The sequence below is a fragment of the Mirounga leonina genome, unplaced genomic scaffold (assembly GCF_011800145.1).
Source record: "Mirounga leonina isolate KUSES-001 unplaced genomic scaffold, KU_Mleo_1.0 Mir_179, whole genome shotgun sequence".
NCBI classification, from domain to species: domain Eukaryota; kingdom Metazoa; phylum Chordata; class Mammalia; order Carnivora; family Phocidae; genus Mirounga; species Mirounga leonina.
Genome location: NW_023270466.1, coordinates 5930080 through 5950013, shown reverse-complemented (window position 1 = coordinate 5950013; position 19934 = coordinate 5930080). Strand labels below are relative to the sequence as shown.

General features: G+C 39.3%; 1 protein-coding gene across 1 annotated transcript in view; it reads left to right on the top strand.

Annotated features, from left to right (window-relative positions):
* FANCC (FA complementation group C) overlaps positions 1-19934 on the top strand; it is a 261732-nt gene that overhangs the window by 151293 nt on the left and 90505 nt on the right. The window contains exon 5 of the mRNA XM_035024451.1: positions 19699-19812. Within this exon, the coding sequence (XP_034880342.1) occupies positions 19699-19812 (114 nt within the window). The remainder of the gene's footprint in view (positions 1-19698; positions 19813-19934) is intronic.

Here is a 19934-nt window from a genome sequence, read left to right as displayed (position 1 = left end):
CAAAAATCAACTGTATATCCATATACTAACAATGAACATGTGGAAACTGAAATTAAAAACAATATCACTTACAGTCACCCCTAAAGAAAATGAAATCCATGGGTATATACTTAACATATACTTATATCTTTTATCTAAAAGTGATTAAAATAATAAAAATAAAATTCTGACGAAATTAATTTAAAAAGACCTAAATCAGCAGAGAGACATGAAGTATTCATGCATCGAAAAACTCAACATAATAAAGATGTTAGTTTTCCTCAAATTGATCTATAAGTACAAAGCGTTTCCTGTCAAAATCCCAGCAAGCTTTTTTGTACACATAGACTTATTCCAAAACTTACATGGAAAGGCCCAGACCCTAGAATAGGTAAAACAGTCTTGACAAAGAAGAATAAAGTGGGAGTGATCACTCTATTCTATCTTAAGGATTACTGTAATAGCTACAGTAATTACATCAGGTGATATTGGCAGAGGCATAAACACAGAGGTGAATGAAATAGGATAGACTCCAGAAATAGAGCCTTACAAATAGGCTCAACTGATTTTTGACAAGTACAGAAACAGTTCAGTAGAGGAGTTTCAACAAGTGGTACTGGTGTACTTGGGCATCAGCCTAAACATTACAACTTACATAAAAACTAACTCAAAATGGATCAGGGACTTAAGTATAAAATGTAAAGTTATAAAACTTTTGGAAAAAAATAGAAAATCTTTAGAAATTAGAGCTAGGTAAAGAGTTTGTAGACTTGATACCAAAAGCACAGTACATACAAAGGACAAAAATCTAGGGGCGCTTGGGTGGCTCAGTCGGGCATCTGACTCTTGATCTCAGCTCAGGTCTTGATCTTGGGGTCATGGGCTTGGGCCCCACATTGGACTCCATGCTTGGCATGGAGCCTACTTAAAAAAAAAAAAAAAGTCTCAAAACTCAACAGTAAAAGCACAAACAATTCAGTTAGAAAATGGGCAAAAGATATAATAGACATTTTACAAAAAGGGTATACAGATGGTAAATAAGCACATGAAAAGATGTTCAAATCATTAGCCATCAGAGAAATGCAAAAAAATAAAATCACAGTGAGATATCAGCACACACCTATCAGAATGGCTCAAATTGGGGCTCCTGGGTGGCTCAGTTGGTTTAAGCATCTGCCTTCGGCTCAGGTCACGATCCCAGGGTCCTGAGATCGAGTCTCGCATTGGGCTCCGTGCTCCTTGGGGAGTCTGCTTCTCCCTCCACCTCTCTCTCTCTCTGTCTGTCTTTCATGAATAAATAAATAAAATCTTAAAAAAAAAAAGAATTGGCTCAAATTAAAACTAGAACACTGAATGCTGGTGAGGATGTGGAGTAATTGGACCACCTGCACGTTTCTGGTAGGAATGTGGCAGTGGGTCCAGTTTCACACCAAAGGCAAGTGCCTTACTCTATCACTCTAGTACCAGCTTTGGCAATTACACAGACTGTTGACTTCTTGTAGAAGTAATGACAGCTAGAAGACAGTATCATGAGATCCTTAAATGCTGGGGGGAGGGGGAAGGCTGTCATTCTTTTCAGAATAAGCCATTTTCAGACAAAAAGTAAGAGAATTTATTACCAGCTGACCCACAGTAAAGGAAATGCTAAAGTTGTTCTTTAAGAAGGAAAATGACCGGAATAATCTTCTACCCAAAAAATAGAAGAAATCAATCCTGGTTTTGTACTCTGCTTGGGCCAGTGAGTTCCAACCCTGGCTGCACATCAGAATCACCAGTGGAATTTTAAAAAAATAACCTCCATGTCCTTCTTCAGTAGGTTTGGTGTGTGGCCTGGGGTCTAATGGTACTGGTGCCCAGCCTTGGGTGAGAAACAACTAGAACACTGGACTAGAATAATGCAGTGAGGTAGCAGGGTGGTAACTGTAGAATGAGAAGCAGGGGGCACTGTGGCTGACACTGAGTAACTATCTCTTTTCTTTACCTGGGCCTCCGCCTTTATACTTTGTGTGTCTTAGTTGAAAACTTCCCCACAGTTTCTCCTCTTCTGTTCCAACCAGGTTCTGTCCCTGCCACCCGTGTAATCTGTCTCCCTTTCATCCTTTATTTTCAGTCCTTTGCTGTCAGGGCAGTTCAGGCACTCACCATGCTGTGACTTCACGTGATAGTTGGCTGTTAGTCTCAACCTCAGTGTCGTCCTCTTCTTCCAGTCTGTCTTGCATGGTGTTGCCAACCCCATCATCATAAAGCATAGCTTATGCCACTGCCCTCCTCAGAAACATTTTCATTGCTCTTCACTGTCTACAAAATAAAGCGTGAACTTCATACTTTTTAAAAATACAAATCAAATCATTTTCCTTCTAAATACCCTTTAGTTTCATCCTGTTGTGCTTGAAATAGCATTCCCAGTTCCCGTTAACCACAGCTTGTAAGATCCTGTGTGATTGGAAGCCGGTTTTATCTCCATCCTGTTGCATACCGTTCTACCCCTGCTCACACGGCCTAGCAACACTGGCCTTCCTAGGGTTTCTTCAGTCGCACTTTCTTTCTTGCCTTTGATCTGAACTTGCTGATCCATGGCCTGGAATGCTGTTCCTTCCTTTTCCTTCAGGTCTTGGTCCCATGCGCAGTCTTTAGAGTTGCCTCCCTCCCTTCCTGACAATAAACCCATTCTTTCCTCCCTACTTTTTTCTAGTCACAGCATCCTGATCATCATCTCTTATCATTGTCATTGTTGTCGTGTACTTTATTTATTCATTCCCTCTTCCTCCTCCCCTCACTGGAAGGTAAACTGTGAGTGCAGCAACCTGCACTGGCTTGTTGGCTGTTACATCTCCAAAGTGAGGTGCACCATAGGTGCTCAAAATAAATATCCTCTAACTTATTTTGAACATAGATATGTAATGATAACGTTTTTATAGTAAAGCAACTCTCTGACAAGAGACTCTTGTTTTTCCATTGGTGCTAACAATGTATGAATTCAGGGTTTTTTGCAGAAATCCTGCCTATTCCCATTCTCACATGTAATCTTTGGATGAATGGAGGTCAGGGAGTGTGGTGGAAAATGAAACTGTTTAGGAAAAGACTGACATCTGGGGGAAAACAAGCTGGGAATAGAATTCTGTAATTATGCAAGTTCCAAGAACCTTTACCTTGTAAGCATAGCTCAAGATCTCTGAAATTTCCATAATGATCTTTATCTGTTCTATAATTATTAGTAATAAAAAGAAATTCAGTCGAATTAATAGTATTTTTTGTTTAAAGGGCATGTCAGAGGGGGTTATATTCACAACTTAAATTTGTGTTGCTTTCTATAGTTTGTTCATACATATTCATTTAACAAGCCCCTATGAAAAATATATCTTCATTTTGAAAATGAGAAAGTGACACTCTAAATGTTAAGAAACATTTAGAAAGCTGGTTGGGTTATAAAACCAGGACATAGGTCTGTTTCATTATTGGGTTTCCCATCCCTGGGGTATCAGGTTTCAATTGAAAGTATCTGTGGCAGGAACTAGAGAGTGAACAGACTTGCTTGTCCTTAAATCCTGGAATCAGTGAAGGTAACTGCTGCGAGGTCAGTGGTCTGAGCCATGTGATAGCTACGTGGGGCTGAGCCCATTGTTCCCTGAATCCCCATTCCATTAGGAGACCAGTCTCATCAAAACTATTACTGCATTCAAAACTCAGAATTGCTATTTTTAAAATTTATTTATTTATTTGAGAGAGAGAGCACAGGCAGGGGGAGGAGGAGCAGAGGGAGAAGCCAACTCCCCGCTGAGCAGGGAGCTGGACATGGGGCTCGATCCTGGGACTCCAGGATCATGACCTGAGCCGAAGACAGACATTTAATTGACTGAGCCACCCAGGCGCTCCAACTCAAAGAATTTCTCACTGTAATGTTGTTTTGCCCCTGAGAGAGCTACATCCTGACACTCCTTCTTGCTGCCTTATGGAAAATGGATCTGGGGGTGGGAGGAGGCAAGAATAAAAAGCAGGAGAGCAGGTAGGAAGCTGTGACAACATTAGGTGAGAGGTCATAGTGGATAGGATCAGAGTGAAAGTAATGGCACTGGAGAGAAGTACACGGGGGCAGAGTGTATATGAGCTATAATTGACAGATGATGGATCAGATATGGAGGATGAGAGAAAGGGTATGAAGGATGAATCAAAGGTAACAGCTAAAATTTTGAACAACCATGTGGATGGTGACATTTACTCAGATGACAAAGAGGAAAAAGTGGTTTGGGGATGGTGGGAATAATAGTAGTCTTAGACTTGTTAATTGTGAGCTATCTCTTCCACATTCAAAGATACCAAGTAAGCCGGTTGCATATATGAATCTGGAGCATAGGAGAAGGAGCAGGGTGGGGCTAGAAATTTGGAATGTGTTGTAGTCACCCAACGAGAGTGAGATGGGCCTCCTAACACCGTCCCCCAAATTTGGTTCTGATGTAGAGATCAGTGGTCTCACACTTAAACCAAGAGGGCACCACACCCATACCAAGAAGGTATGAAAAAATTTAATACTTATATAATGGGGCTCTCTAGGGAGATCAGCACTGGCTCCCCAGCTGTTCCAGAAATGACTTGAGAGAGCTGGAAAGCAGACTGGTTTGGTTTTCATGGTGGTGAGAGGATGGTCTTGGGCAGGAGTTGCCTTGTGTGGGCTGAGCCTTTTGAGGTTTGCACTTCACGCTGGGGCCACAGGAAGAAGCACCAAGGCCTTCTTGCAGGCTACGGGGCAGAAGGGGGAAGGGGAGCAGTGGGACTTGAAAGCTATCAGCAATCAGACATCAAAAGTAGATTTAAACTCTTTATAACAGAAGACTTCAGAAATAAGCAGTATCTAAAATGATGGAACTAGACAGGGCGCCTGGGTGGGTCAGTTGTTAGGCATCTGCCTTCAGCTCAGGTCATGATCCCAGGGTCCTGGGATCAAGCCCCGCATCAGGCTCCCTGCTCCGGGGAAGCCTGCTTCTCCCTCTGCCACTCCCCCTGCTTGTGTTCCCTCTCTCGCTGTGTCGCTCTCTGTCAAATAAATAAATAGTCTTTAAAATGATGGAACTACAAAGGATCTCCTGGAGGTTCACTGAGCTCTGAGGACTCCAACACTTAAAAAATCAGATTGAGGAGGAAGTACCAGCAAATTAGACTGGATGAGGAGAGAAACTATAGTACAGTATGCCATCAGCTAAGACAAAAACGTTTCAGGCGAGCAGAAGCCGGGGATACCATGTGCCTGCAGCACTGCGGCATGTGGTGGGTGTGTGTACTGGAGAACGTGGGGTGGCAGCGCTGGGGGGAGAGTCAACACTTAGGATACCACTGAGGAGGTGAGCAGGATAGGGGAGAGATGGGTCCATTAGTTTGCATCATGGCCTTCTGATCAGTGAATTTATAGAGACAGAAGCCAGATTAGAGAAGACTGGGGAATGAATGTGAAGTGGGAAGTGGAGAAGGCAAATTTAGAAAGTTTTCTCAGGAAATTGCTAAATGAAGAGCAAAGAAATGAGCAGTAATTAGAAGGAGGGAGATGTTGGATCAAGGGGAACTTTTTTTTTTTAAGTTCGAGAGTGCTCAGAGCATGGTTATAAACCGATGTGAACAACCGAGTGATGATGCCAGGGAGAACGAGGAGCATGGCTGTAGAGAGAGACCTGGCAAAGAGGGGAGGAGAGGGGGTCAGAGCCCAAGTGAACAGCTCCACTTTATAGGAGCAGAGACACGCTTCTTCCGTCAGAAGAGGGAGGAGGACAGAAAACGGGGCTGTTTGTGTAGGTGAGTTTATGAACTGGTTGGTGATGACAGGAGCGAGCTCCTTGCTAATTGCTGTTTTCCCAGCTATAGATGAGATGAGGTCCTCTGCCAGGAGTTGTGCGGAAGGGGCAGTGGTGTGATGAGACAGGAGGAGATATGAAGTAATTGCTCAGAAAGTTGTGGAGCAAATCGCCCAGCAAGCATAGGAGGGCCTGAGGCAGTGCCGGGCCCATTTGAGGCTTATGGTCATGAAATCAGAGCCAGAGCAGGCAGCTCCGGGGTCTGATGTTCTCACCAGTGTCGGCTGTGTGGGCGCTGGTGAAGAGAAGGTAGAGATGGGTTCACGGGGTGGGGGTTTCACGAGGCAAGCGCTACAGCACTTTGGGGTGGGGGTGGCAAGCAGGGAGCTGAGGGTGCTTGCAAAGGAGTGATCATTTAAGCTTGGCAAGGTAGTTATTAAACACGTGACCTGCTTACAGTAAATGTAAAGCATACATTTCTAGATCTGCCTACCTCTGTCTTTCTATATTATGTGAGTATAGGTATATTTTAGTGCTATTGTTTGAATCATTTGTATGGCTCTTTTTAGTTCAGGCTTATTTTCTAAAGCCTTTTGATTTTGGTTTTTGGAAAACCAACTGTATTATCCCCCCTGGAATTAATGAGTGAGCAAGCAAGAGGTTCTGTAAGCAAAAGTAAAAGTTGCAGACTTTGTTATGATTGGACCTGTGTTTGGAAATTCTGTGAATTGTGTTATGTCAGCATCCTGCTCATGGAATAGGCTATGTAAACAATGGGTGTTGCGCGGTTCTATGAATGAGCAGCCTTCCTTCTCGCTTACACACTTAACCACTGCAATTCTCCAGATTTCTGAGTGTTTATTTCATAGTAAAAAGGGCTCTAAAAATACCAGGCCAGTTAGGTTTTTATTGTAGATCATTTCATTTAAACTGCAATGGGACATATAAAGTTTTAAAAAAAAAATTGAAGGCAGGATTTTGAAGGAAAATCTACATAAGTCTGTAGGAATTTGTTTTGGCTGTGGATGTGAAAGTGCAAAAGAGATGTGAATAACTTTGTTTCGTCTTTTAAGTGAGAGCAATTGGTACATTTAATTGATGTACAAAGGATTTGAATAATAGCACACCAGAATGTCCAAATACTATGCCAGGCTGAAAATATTCCATATACCGAATTTTAAAGTAAAAGAAATTCTCCTTTTGAAGTTGATTTTCAACATATTCATAACTTCTTATCTGCAATATTATTTTTTAAAATTGTGAAGGCATGTCAGATGATAACTTTGAGTGTTCAGAGTGAAATGAGAAAAGGATTAGAATGGATTAAGCTTTAGGACAAGAGACAAGGAGCACAAGTCGTATAGGGGAAGATTATTAGTTGGGGTATGCGAGCTGGACTGAAAAACATGAGACAGCAGAGCACTGCAGGGAGTAGAAGTTAGTAGGAAACAAAGAGATAATCTGTAGAGAAAACAGACCCAAACACTTGATTGTTTCAGCCTGCCAAGTAACAACAATTTTAGGGATATAAGTTGTATTGATTATGAAGATTTAAAAGTATGGATAGGAGTAATAAGTACAAAGAAAACTAACGTTTTGCCTTTCACTGGGTGGGAATTTCTGCCTTCCGGGAACCCTGACCTTCTTCATTGGGCCTGTGGACTTCCTTGACAGTGTCCTCTCCCCAGAAGCAAAGACAGCTGGGGTGGGAAGGAGGGTGTTTTGAAAATGAAGTCATGATAGGAGGGAGGCAGGGGCAAGAGCCAACGAGAGTTTTTTAGGAGAGGACTGCATGAACAACACCAGCTTGTATGCATCCTGAAGCTATGGCCACAGTGACACCACTTGCTTTCCTGAGGAGTGCATCTCGTGTCTCTAACTTGGGGACATTGCAAATATTTAAGTTTGCTATAAGAGATTGTTAATGTTTGATTTGTAGGCAAACAGATTATGAGACAGAATGCACCAAAGACCTCTCTGTCTCTTCCTAATAAGGGTACCTTCTAGACATTTGGCCTGTCTCAGAGAAATTGAGTCAGTCCTGGCACTGAACCATGAGAATTAACATTTATTTAGCACCTACTGTGAGCCAGATCTCTAGCTGGGTGATTTTCGTACAAGGTTTCTTTCAGTCCTCCTAACCTTGAGAAGTATTGTTTTCTCCATTTCAGAGATAATTTAGAAACTGAAGCTTACTGACAGTGATATTTTACACTGAGCAAGAGTTGCCAGTTGAACCTAGGTATGTCTGACTCCCAAATCCTAGGATGTTTCCACTCCAGAGTATTCTCATTCAGCTCCTCAAGGAATCTTGCTACAGCTACACAGGATGGTCTAAAGCTTGCTTGGATGGTTGTTACAGTAGATTTTGGACCAGAGAAGGATTAATTCTAGCAAAGGTAGGGAAGTGATAGGATGACTTGGGCTTCTCTCTTTGTCTTGATTTATTCCCCAGTGCATGGGAGATAAATATACATTGTGTGCAGGTTGTGGGCAGGTGCTAGGATGGTGGTCCTTAAACTTCACAGTGCAGTGTGCTGGGTGATGGTCCTGCTGGAAAAGCTCCATACCCAGAGGTTTTGGTTCAGTGGAATGTCTGCATGGTAATGAGAACCCAGATGATTCTGATTGAGGTGTGTGTCTCCACATCACACCAGGAGAAACACTGAGGTAGATCACCCTGTTTTTCCTGGCTCTTCCTTGGTCTCTTCATCCGTTTCTTATCTGATTATGAGATGATAAGCCTAGAGGTGGTGGGCCCACTGTCAGATAAGTGTACACAAAACTGGGCATTGTGATGATTTAGAGGGCAGGAGGTGGACCTTGACCATGAAAATGAAGAGAGAGAAGGCTAAAGTTACCCCAAACCCAGGAGCTGGGTTACTTGGCTGTGTATTCTATTCCCTCCTTACTCAAACTGAGATTGAGCAGAGCAGCTACCGATGATCAGGGATGTGCTGTGAACCAACACTCCCATGCGTGTGCCTCACTTAATTTTGTAACAAACATATAAAATCAATTTTATCATCTACATTTTATAGAAATGGGAACTGGGGAAGCCTGACACTGTTTAAAAAAAATTATCCCAAGATCATATAGCTAGAATCAAAGTCTGTTTAATTTTAAAATCCCACAACCTTTTTCTTTCCTTCATTTTTTATAAATTACACAAATAATACATCAATATAGTCTCACAGACAAAAACATCAAACAGTCCAAACATTGGAGACTTCTCCCAATCCCATACCCCTCCACAGAAATAATCTCTGGTATCAACAGACTGTACAGATAGTCCCTGACTTTTGATGGTTCAACTGACAATTTTTTGACTTTATGATGGTACAGAAGTGATACACATTCATTCGAATTCGAATTTTGATCTCTTCCAAGGCTAACAATATGCGGTATGATCCTCTCACCTGATGCTGAGCTGCCACAGCTCCCATCAGCCAGCAATCATGAGGGTGAACGACCGTTAACACTGACAACCGTTCTCGACCCACACGACCATTTGCTTTTTCACTTTCAGTGCAGCATTCCATAAATTACCTGACGTAGTCAATTCTTGATTATAAAATAGGCTTTGGGTTAGGTGATTTTGTAAGTGTTCCGAACACAGTGAAGGTCCTGGCTAAGCTATGATGTTGGGTAGCTTAGGGGTATTAAATGCACTTTCAACTTATGATATTTTCAGCTTATGATATGCTTATTGGGACATAATCCTATCATAAGTAGTGGAAGATCCATAGAGCCTTCTAGTCTTTGCATTTATATATGAAAATATCTTAATTTTTTTGTGTTTCTGTTCATATAAAGGTAATAACTCTGCATGTATTATTCTGTAACTTACTTTCTCACGTAATACTAAGTCCTGTAGTTATTTCCATATCAATTAGAAAGCCTTCTTTATATAGCCAGGACTCATCTTTATACCAGAAACAGCAGGAATATGCACAAACTATAATCCAAACCAACTTTAAAAAGCAGGCGTGTGTTTAAACCAGAGCTGCTTAGCTGGGACTGTTTTGCTCTTGAGGGGATTTGGCAATGTCTGGAGAGATTTTTGGTTGTTACAACTTGGAGGGGGGTTGCTACTGGCATGTAGTCGGTAGAGGCCAGGAATGCACAGGACAGGCCCCAACATAGAATTATCAGGCCCAAAATGTCAATAGTGCAGAGACTGAGAAAAACGTCCTCATCTTAAGGGATTTCAGCAGCCTCCTGAAGGGCTTGATCGATATACATAGTTTCTCAGCATTAACCTTTAATTAAGAGTGCTGAGTAATAAGTCAATTAGTTTTAAATGGTTGGATTTCAAGTTTTCTGAGGAAGAAAACAATTATACTCTAGCCTCTTCCCTGATTTGCAATCATATTTGAACTTTTATACCTCACAGTGTGTGGTTTATGAAAACGGCAAAATAATCAGTGACTAATTATTGAATCTTGCATCCCAGTTTCTTGAACCATGCTTCCCCACCTAATAGGGAAGGGTGTTTCTCAACACATGTTTTATATGGTTAGTTTTCCTTCAGTAGTAAATTGCTCACTGAATTAAACTTTGTCCACTTTGGCTAGAGTAGATACTGATTCTATAAAATTAGAAATCATTTAGCAGTTTCAACTATTGAAATACAATAGTTTCAACAATTGAAATAAAAGGAACTGTGGTAATTGCACATCTATTAGATTGAACCTGCCATGCCCAAATAAGACTAATAAGCGAGACTGTTGGAAAAAAACTGTCGGGTTCCAGATTGGGAATTGGCATTATTTAGGTTAATTTATTTAGACTGCTCTTTTATGTTGAAGGAGATAATGTATAAGTTCTAAGCTTAGGCTGTTTTTATCCTTTAAAAAGTCTATTTATTACCCCTTTGCTAAAGTATGCATAATCACAAATATTTGCAATGAAAATAATGAGGGGTTTTTTCCCCCTCAAAATGATTTTAAATTAATAAACATGTCTGATTTTTAAGAGGAACATACTAGAAATAAAACCATATCTTTAATTTAGGACTCATTTCTTCTTGATTTGGATTGCAGATTTTTCTAGTACCTGGTGGTATGCCAGTTACATTTTGAAATATTTTTTAATTCTTAATTTATAGAAATAACAAAAAATACTATCGAAACTTAGAAAATCTTTTTAATTTACAGAATTCTAAATAACTTTCCAAGCAATTTATATCTTAGTTGTTTTATAGTTTTATGAAGAGCAATGGGTATGCATTATAACATGAAAACAGTCTTCCTTATAATTTTAGATATTAAGGATTTTAAATTTTAGAAGAGTTAGCAGTGAAACTACATCACTGTAATATTTTTTTCCTGAGAAGTCTCAGTATTATGGGTGCTTCAGACTAACAGGCACAGAATAATTGTGATGGTGTAAAATATTTAATTCTCTTTATCCCACTTTGTCTCTTAGAACCTTCACCCAGAAGTAATTTGCAGAGTTTGTAGTTCTGCCCCTTGTGTCTGTATCCCTGACCAGCACCTTGTTTAGTGTGCCTGCTTTTGAACTTCAGAGAAGTGGAGTCATACTGTGTATTTATTTCTATAATTTTATTCTTTTCCTTAACATGTGCTGTGCTTGCTTTTCTATGTAAGTTTTAGAAAAGCTTCTGAAATTCCACCAAAAAAACCTATTTAGAATTATTAATGGTACTACATTGAGTCTCTATGACAAAGAATTTACATCTTTATGACACTGAGTTTTTCTTGCTGAAGCCATGGTGTATCTCTCCCTTTAGGCAGGTCTTTAATAGATGTCTTAAAGTTTTGTGACATTTATCTTCTTTGTTGTTCTGTCGTGTAGTGTCATGCGCAGGGCACTGCTGGTCCATTTTACTTTATAGAGGGCAATTTTTCTTTTTCACTGAAGTAATATATTTAGTCACCGCTTATATGTTGGTCTGTATTCTAGATTGTGTTTGTTGTCAGGGGAAATAATGATTTAAGATTGTGTTATTAAGAAAATTAGCCAGTTTTCACTATGATATCTAATTTAGGAAAATATAAATCACTTGCAGGGATTTAATTAATTGAAAATTTTAGTATTAAATGTAACAAACAGGATAATAACATAAATGTTTTACTAGACATTTATATAAAATGCCATGGGAATATAAAAAAAGAAGTGACTAATTCAGTATTTGGGCACAGGTATTTTATATGGTAAATGAACGTGCCAAGTATTCAAAATGACATCAGTTCTATTGGCCAACAACTGAATAGACCGGATGCTTTTGTAAAAGCTTGAGAGAAGAGAAGATTAATTATGTTGTGCTGTACCTCGAGAACTAAGTTTTTTAGTCAAAAATGGATAAATTGGATTGAATTAGCAGAAGCTTTGTTTTGCAATTCAGGTTTGCAGGAAAAAAAGTGTTGGGTTTTTTTTAAGATTTTATTTATTTATTTGACAGAGAGAGAGAGAGCACAAGTAGGCAGAGTGGCAGGCAGAGGAAGAGGGAGAAGCAGCTCCCCACTGGGCAGGGAGCATGATGCGGGGCTCGATCCCAGGACTCTGGGATCATGACCTGAGCCGAAGGCAGCCGCTTAACTGACTGAGCCACCCAGGCGCCCCTACAGGAAAAAAAGTTTTAAAAATGTGTAGCTGTCCATTACAGTTTTTATTTAAGGATAGTCAAGACAGATTTTTGATTTTCTAGTGCCCTTTTAGCAAAGATGGTCCTTGCTGCTGCTTCTCCTGTCCCTTCTGCGTGCTCTCATACCGTGGTACTCTTAGATTGTCACAAATTTAGTAGCACCAAAGCAGCATATTATTCAGTGAAACTACATTCACATTGGTGTGCCAGGTTCCAGTCAGTGTTACCAAATTAAGTAAACCCCTTTGAAGTAAAAGCACATAAGCAATGTCATGTTTTTTCCATTATTCTGTGGGTATTTTATGGGCTGAAACTTAGGAAAGCAAATTGTGAAAAGGAAAATTCATCATTTTATACTGTAACGAGGTTACAGAGGAATCCTGCAGTAATTATATTGTTCAGTAACTATAAATGAGCAATCCATTCTATTTATTTTTATTCGGCTAGTGTTTATTGAATGCCTAGTGTATGCAAAGTGGAGGGCTAGTCAACAGTTGCTCTAGGGAGTATAAAGATGGGAAGACCGTCCCTTTCCTGGGGAGCCTACAGGCTAATGAGTAGAAGAGGAAAAAGATAACTTCACTGTAAGGCAGAACTTGGTAGGCACTGTCAAAGAAATACAGATAGGATGCTGTGGAGATTTCAGGAGAATCTGATCTCATCCTGTAAGGAACTGGATCAGGAGTCTTGGAGAAAGATGGATTTTGAAAGACATGTGTAATTCTGGCAGCTAGAAATGTGTGGAGGTTGTGGGTTTTCTTAGGAGAAAGAAATCGTAGGGAGGTGGGAATGTGGTGACCAGCAGGGAGTTTGACGCAACCAAATTGCTGGGATCAAAGAGAAAGACCAGGAGAAATAAGATTGACCAGGTGGGCTGTGCTTAGGCATCCAGCAAAGGCTGGGAGCAGGAGGAGTGACAGGAGCATTTCCCGGGTGTTTCTGCCCTGCCTACTCTAGCCTCTTTCCCTCCGCTTCTCTCTGCTTCTTCCCTAATGGTTTTGTGTGTCTGTCGCATCACACAGCCTCTCTTTCTCTCTTTCCCTGCCTCCTTCCCCTCACTCTTTCTGTCTGTACCAAGCTGTCAGAATCAGCTCAGAAGTCATCATCTCTGGGAGCATTCTGAAACCCTACAGTTGGAATTAATCATTATTTCCTCTGTTCCCACAGTGATTGTCTTACCCCCTCGTTGTAGCACTCACTGCATTCTGTCTTATATTATGGCTGTTTCCATCTCGATCTCCCTTCCTTGGGCCATAGGGTCTTCTTATCCCAATACCTTAGTAGCATGGTTTGAATATAGATCACATTCAGTGTGTTTGTTGAATGAATAAGGGATCCTTGTTTATAAACAGTTTTTATTTATATTATGTATAAAGAACTAGATGCAGTAGAGACCAAAGTGATGGAAATTCTAAAAGACTTTAATGATCAGATGAAGAAATTGTTTGGAGAAGCATGAAATATGTGCTCTGTCTCAGTTCAAGAAGATTGACCACAGTTTGGCTCTCCTAGCCTGAGCAGAAACCACAGTCCTTCTTCCACAACCCAACCCTGTGCCAAACCACAGCCTCATTGCTCCAACTTTCCTAACCCGCCTGTGAATGTGCTGCCTGTTACGAGATGGAGCAGATACAGTAAGGTGAGGACAGAAAAGACACCTGAAAGCAAGGGCAGTGGATTTTCCTCTGATTTATTTAAAACTTATCTCCTTATGAAACTTCACCTTCATGGTATAAGCAGTTTTAAAATGGCTTTTCAAACACTAACAGTGTTCTTAAAACTCCTGCAGGAATAAAAATTGGGCTTCAAATGTTTTGTACACCGCTGTGTTCATTCCTACACCTTCCACCCTCGAAGAATTTTAGATCACGAGTCAGGGGGATATATTTGCACATTTTCTTTATGCCCTTCAAGTTAGAACCTGTGTGTTTACATACACATCCTTTTGTGGATACTGATTCCTATATTCAGACACCCAGTTCTTCATCAGTTCATTAGTAAAATGAGAGGATTGAAATAGAGGATTTCCAAGATTGCTTTCTCAGCATTTACAAAATAATCAATTATCATATGACAGTAGGAATGAATTTTTGTCCAAGGGCCAGATGCTCACAGAATCTTTAATGGTTTTCTGTTTGGACTGTTAGCCACTAGGTGGCAGTAAAAAAAATTCTTAGCAAGGTCTAGTTTGAGGTGTCTATTCTGAAGTTACGTAACCATAGCCAGGCCTCAGTATGCTGTTTCTTAGGACCTGTGATTATTTTACCAGGGATAAAACTCTTGTGGCCCTCCATAGCAATTCTTACTAGAGAATTATGGGGAAAAAAGAGACATAAGTTAAAGCATGTAATTTTATTTTACAAAACATTTTTTGTGATAAAACGTAAGCCATAAAGGTTCTTATGCTGAGGACCAATCAGAATTGCATTGTTATGATAAAAAACTATTCCAGCTGCTTTGTGCAGAGTGGATATAGGGAGGTTCCTTATAAGTTTTGGCCATAGAGTAAGTAACCAGCTTTGGTAATTGTGGAAATTTTGGAAATACAGGTAGTTGAAAGAAGAAATTTTAAATCACTGCTAGAAAAAAAAAAATCTGTGTTAACTATTTGGTATATTTCTTCTCAGCATTGTTTTTCCATACAAAATTAAAATCACATTGAACATACAGTTTGACACTTTGCTTTTTAAGTAAATGTTACATAGTCTTTTCCTATGTCATTAAATATCTGTTTCAACATAATTCACACTGTTGCATAAACCATGATGAATTCAACCAATCCAGTGTTGTGTGGGGTCCTTGGGTTCCTTCTTAGTTTTTCACTATTATAAGTAATGCTGCTCTGAACCTAAAACTTTCATTAAGATATATTCTTGGAAATTAAATTACTGGGTAAAAGGATATGAACTGTAATGCTTTGGCTACATATCATCAAGTGATTTCCCAGAAAGGCTTTACAAATTTGTGCTCCCAATAGGGACAGAGTGCCCCTCTCACCACATCCTTGCCAACACTGAGTAGTATAGTATGGGGTTTTTCTTTGTTTGTTTTTGTTTTTTAAACAGGTAGGAGGTGGGATGGGGAACTAATATTTATAGCATTTGATTTTTTAAAAATCATTTTCTAACCATATCATTTTAGGAATTTAGTCTAGGACAGGTCTGCCAATTAAGTTGTTTTCATTTTTCCAAGACCTTAAATATTAGAGTAAGCTTGCATAAAGCAGGCATTATGAATACTATCTAGGGAACTGTTTATTACTCAGGAATTATTTACAATCCCTAGTCATACCCTCTGAATCTATTGAGTGTCCTAAAATTTTTTTTTTTTCTTTTTCTTTTCTTTCTTTTTTAAACTTATCATTGGCTCAGCTACCAAAGTAACTCATACACTTTTAAGAAGCAAGCCTCCATGCATTGGTTCAAGGACCAGGATGTGAGTGCTTCTGGGAGGCACTGGATTTATAGGGGAAAGACTTGGCATGGTTTTCCGTAAGATCTACAATCTTAACTGATCCCTAACTGTTACAGCCTTGAAATTGGTTTCCTTCTACTGTACATACACTGTATGACTTTTTATACCAACTAAGCTTGTAGTACTTTGTGCTTTAATTTTTTAAGGGTCAATCATGTGAATTATACTGACAGTAGCCACCTGTTTATAGGTGGTTTAAGTGAAACTTGCTTAATTGAATTTTATTAAAAACTTGATTTATGGGCTTTTAAGTGAGACGCCATACTTAGAGAACTTAGCACAGTATTTCACACATGGAAAGCACTCATAAATTTTAGTTGTCTTAATTGTCGGAATTCCCTCAAGAAGTGACATTTAACCAGGTCTGGAGGAACCCTCGTGGCAGAGGGGCTGGAACATCCTGAAGTCCTGAGGAGCCAACGAGCCTGTAGCCCTTTGTGGCTCCAAACAAGCCAGTGAGCGAAAGTCAGCCCTAGGCGGGGGCTTAGCTTTGAGAAGAAGTTTAGGCTTCACTGGGAGAGCAGTTGAGAGCCGGAAAGGGTCATAAGCTGAGGACGAATCATATTTGATTGTTATGTTAAAAAACGATTCCATCCACCTGTGGAGAGTGGGTACAGGGAAGTTCCTTACGAGGTTTGGCCATAAAGTAAATAACCAGCCTTGGGCACATTACTTAAGCTAAGTGTGTCTTAGTTTCCTCATCTCCAACACAGATTTAGTAATAGTAGTAGTACTCACACCATAAACTCTGAGTTGTTATTTATTTGTCATGTCCTCAGAACAGCTTCTAGTGCTTTAGATGTTGGTTAAATTTAGAATGCTGAAAGTTAAGCACTTCCAGTACTACCCTCCCTCCAAACAGCTGACCTCCACCATGGAAAACCCAGACTGGCCCTGACTCTGAGTCCTTGGCCGAGCCTAGTTTCCAAACCAAGCCCAGCTTCCTCGGAACCTCCCCGTGTCTGGTCTGGGGTGGCTGCCTCCACATGGATGTGGCATATGCTGGCCAGGCCCGGCTGGCCTTCCTTCCCTAGAGCACTTGCATGGCACTTCACACAGTGGGTCAGGCCGCAGTTAGCCACTTACACCGTGTGGGCTTCCTGCTGGGGTGAACTACACAGAACTCGCCAGTACCCACCGATCCTCAAAGTATGGCACACTGGAGGTAACTTACCTCCCCGGCGTTGCCAACCTGACCATGACTGCTTACTCTCACCCACATGGCGCTTGGTGTTTGAAACCAACTGGGCTGTCCTCAGCTCCTGTTTGCCTTCTGTATTTATAAAGGACAGCTTTGAACTGAAAGAGAAAAAAAGGCAAATAATATGCAAATTCCATCCAGCCTTTTCTTCTTCACTCTAGTAAGGAGCCTCTTAAGTATTTTATACCTTATAAAAAGTTTACTTTAACCCTATAAATCTCTGTTTTTCTCCCTCCTCAGTAACTTACTTTTGTAAAGTCATGTGATACATGTTGCTGGGTTTTTAAAAAATCATCAATATTTTTTGCTTAGTAGTTAGTAATGTTTCAAAGCTACTTTCTTAACTTGCTATGAATTTTTCCAGTTTGAAAATAGTAAATGGGATCACATGCAGGGACAGCAGTTTTCAACCTGCATGACTTAGTAGTGTTGCCTGGAGTCCTGTTTTGAGGATCAGGAGGCAAATCTGAGCTCGCAGGGAGAAAGTATCATGATCTACAAGAAAGGGTGCACACCAGATCCAGGGTAGAATTCTCCCTGGGAGGAAGGACGGCTGTAGAACTGGTCGGGGAAGGGAGAGATGGCACAGAAGGCCTCCTCAGTGTTTCTAATGCTTGTTAAATGTGGTGATGGGTGAAATTTGTCATATTATTTTATATCTTTTTGAATATGTGAAACAGTTCATGATAAAATTGAAATGATGCCATCGACCCTGGGCATTACTGGTAAGTTTGTTGTCCTGGTCTGGAGGGGCCTACCCTTGACTGAGGTAACACAGCCCCTTCCCTAGATTCAGTGGTCCTCCAAGTATTTGTATCTGGACTCATACACTTAGATGCACATACACGAGTTTATTTTATCTCATAATATGTACTTACAAAATGCAATACAGAACTTAAAAAAGAAAAAAGAATAAAAAGGTATATTCCCTGTAAATATACTGAAAACCACAGGGTTGTACACTTTAAAGAGTAAATTTTATAGTATATGAATTATATCTTAATAAAGCTGCTGTTGAAAAATAAAATGTTTCCAAATAGAATACTTTTTCAAAAAGTAAGTATTTTTTTTTTCTGATTTTAATAGTAGTACACATACACACATAGGAAACTGGAAAATGTACTAAAGTAGAAAAAAATATATATACCCATAATAGCACCACCCCAGAGACTGTTAACATTTGGTGATAGTTTCTTCCATTATTTTTTCATTTCCATGTATGGATTATTTTTATATTGATGAGATTGTTTCTGAGTATTAAAATTTGCATCTTCCTTTCTTCATTTAACATTGTAATACAACCATTTAAAATGCTCTCATAAATTCTTTATAAACATTTTAATGGTTTACAGTGGGCCAATGTATGAGGGTATTATAAATTAATCAGTTCCTGCTGTTAGCATTTTTCACTATGAGAAATACCATTGTAGTGAACATCTTTGATTATAATCCCCATCATCATATTCGGATTTATTTCCATAAACGTGTGCCAGATACATTAGAAGTTATGAAATCTTTTAAAAACCTTTAATATGTATGTCCAAGTTGCTCTTTATAAGGCAGGCCTCTACTACCCTATAAGGCACCTTTGTTCAGGTTATAAACCTCTGGGCAGATATAGCCCTGGCAGTCTGAGCTTGGGGTGGGAAATGGGCTGTGTTACACCCACTCACACCCCCTGGGGGTGTCTCAGTGTGGTTCACAGCAGCAGGATGTATGGATACCCATTTATATTTTAATAGCTCACATAGAGTACCTGTTTCAGAGAACCCAGATTAGCATTTGGTATTTAGGTCTGTAAAATCTTTAATTCATTAAGTGAAAAACGGTATGTTGATGTTTAAATTTACCCTTTGGTTTTATGAGTGTGAACATTTATTGGTGTGTTTCTTATGCATTTGTATTTTCTTTTATGAATTATCTGTTCATACTCATTTTTTATGTTCTTAGTGTTTGTCATGTATTTTGCACATTTATTTATGATCTGTCATTACTTATTAATAATATTCTTCCTAGTTTGTGCTTATATTATTTTATGAAAGCACAAGGTTTTATTTCTATTTAGAAAAACCAATGATTTGCTCTCTTAATTTTCAGTTTACAAAGTTCTTCCCTATTCAGACACTTGAAAAGTACTGTTTTCTTCTCATTTATTATTTCATTTTTACATTGATCTCTTTACATTGATGTTTAACTTTACATTAAATTCAAGTATATTTTGATGAATAACATAAGGTACAAATCTAATTTTTTTTTCAAATAGCGTTCCCATAACACCATTTAGTGCATCATCTTTCCTTAGTAATTTGTGGTATGTTCCTTGTCATGTGTTAAATTATAGCTACTTTGATAAAAATATTTTGCTGAGTTTAAAAACAATAAATATCATATTCTTAATATGGTTAAAGCACTGTTCATTTATTATATATTTTTGCTTCACTGTTAACATTTGTTTAAATTGACCTATTTTTAATGTGATAATTTTAATGCTAACTTATTTCTTCTTTATACCATGAATCCAGATGAACTGAGTATTTGGACAAATTAGGATTACTCATTTCACAGAGATGAGTACATTTACAGATGACCTAAACTCTAGACATTATACGTAATAGGCACTTGCACTCGCTTTTAATAACTTTGTTTATGTTTTTAAGGGGTTGTTATCTCATATACTTTCGGCATTCAGATTTGATACAAAAGAAGTTGGTCTTTTTACTCAAGGTCTTGGATATGCACCTGCAGATTACTGTCCTGGTTTGCTTAAAAATGTGAGTATTTTTAATTTATTAGTATTGAAATTTTTGTTGCTTAATGTACCATTGGCAAAAAGGGTAAATGGAAATATCTCACTCTTCCAGGAGAGATGTTTAACTTTTCTCTGTTTATCTCT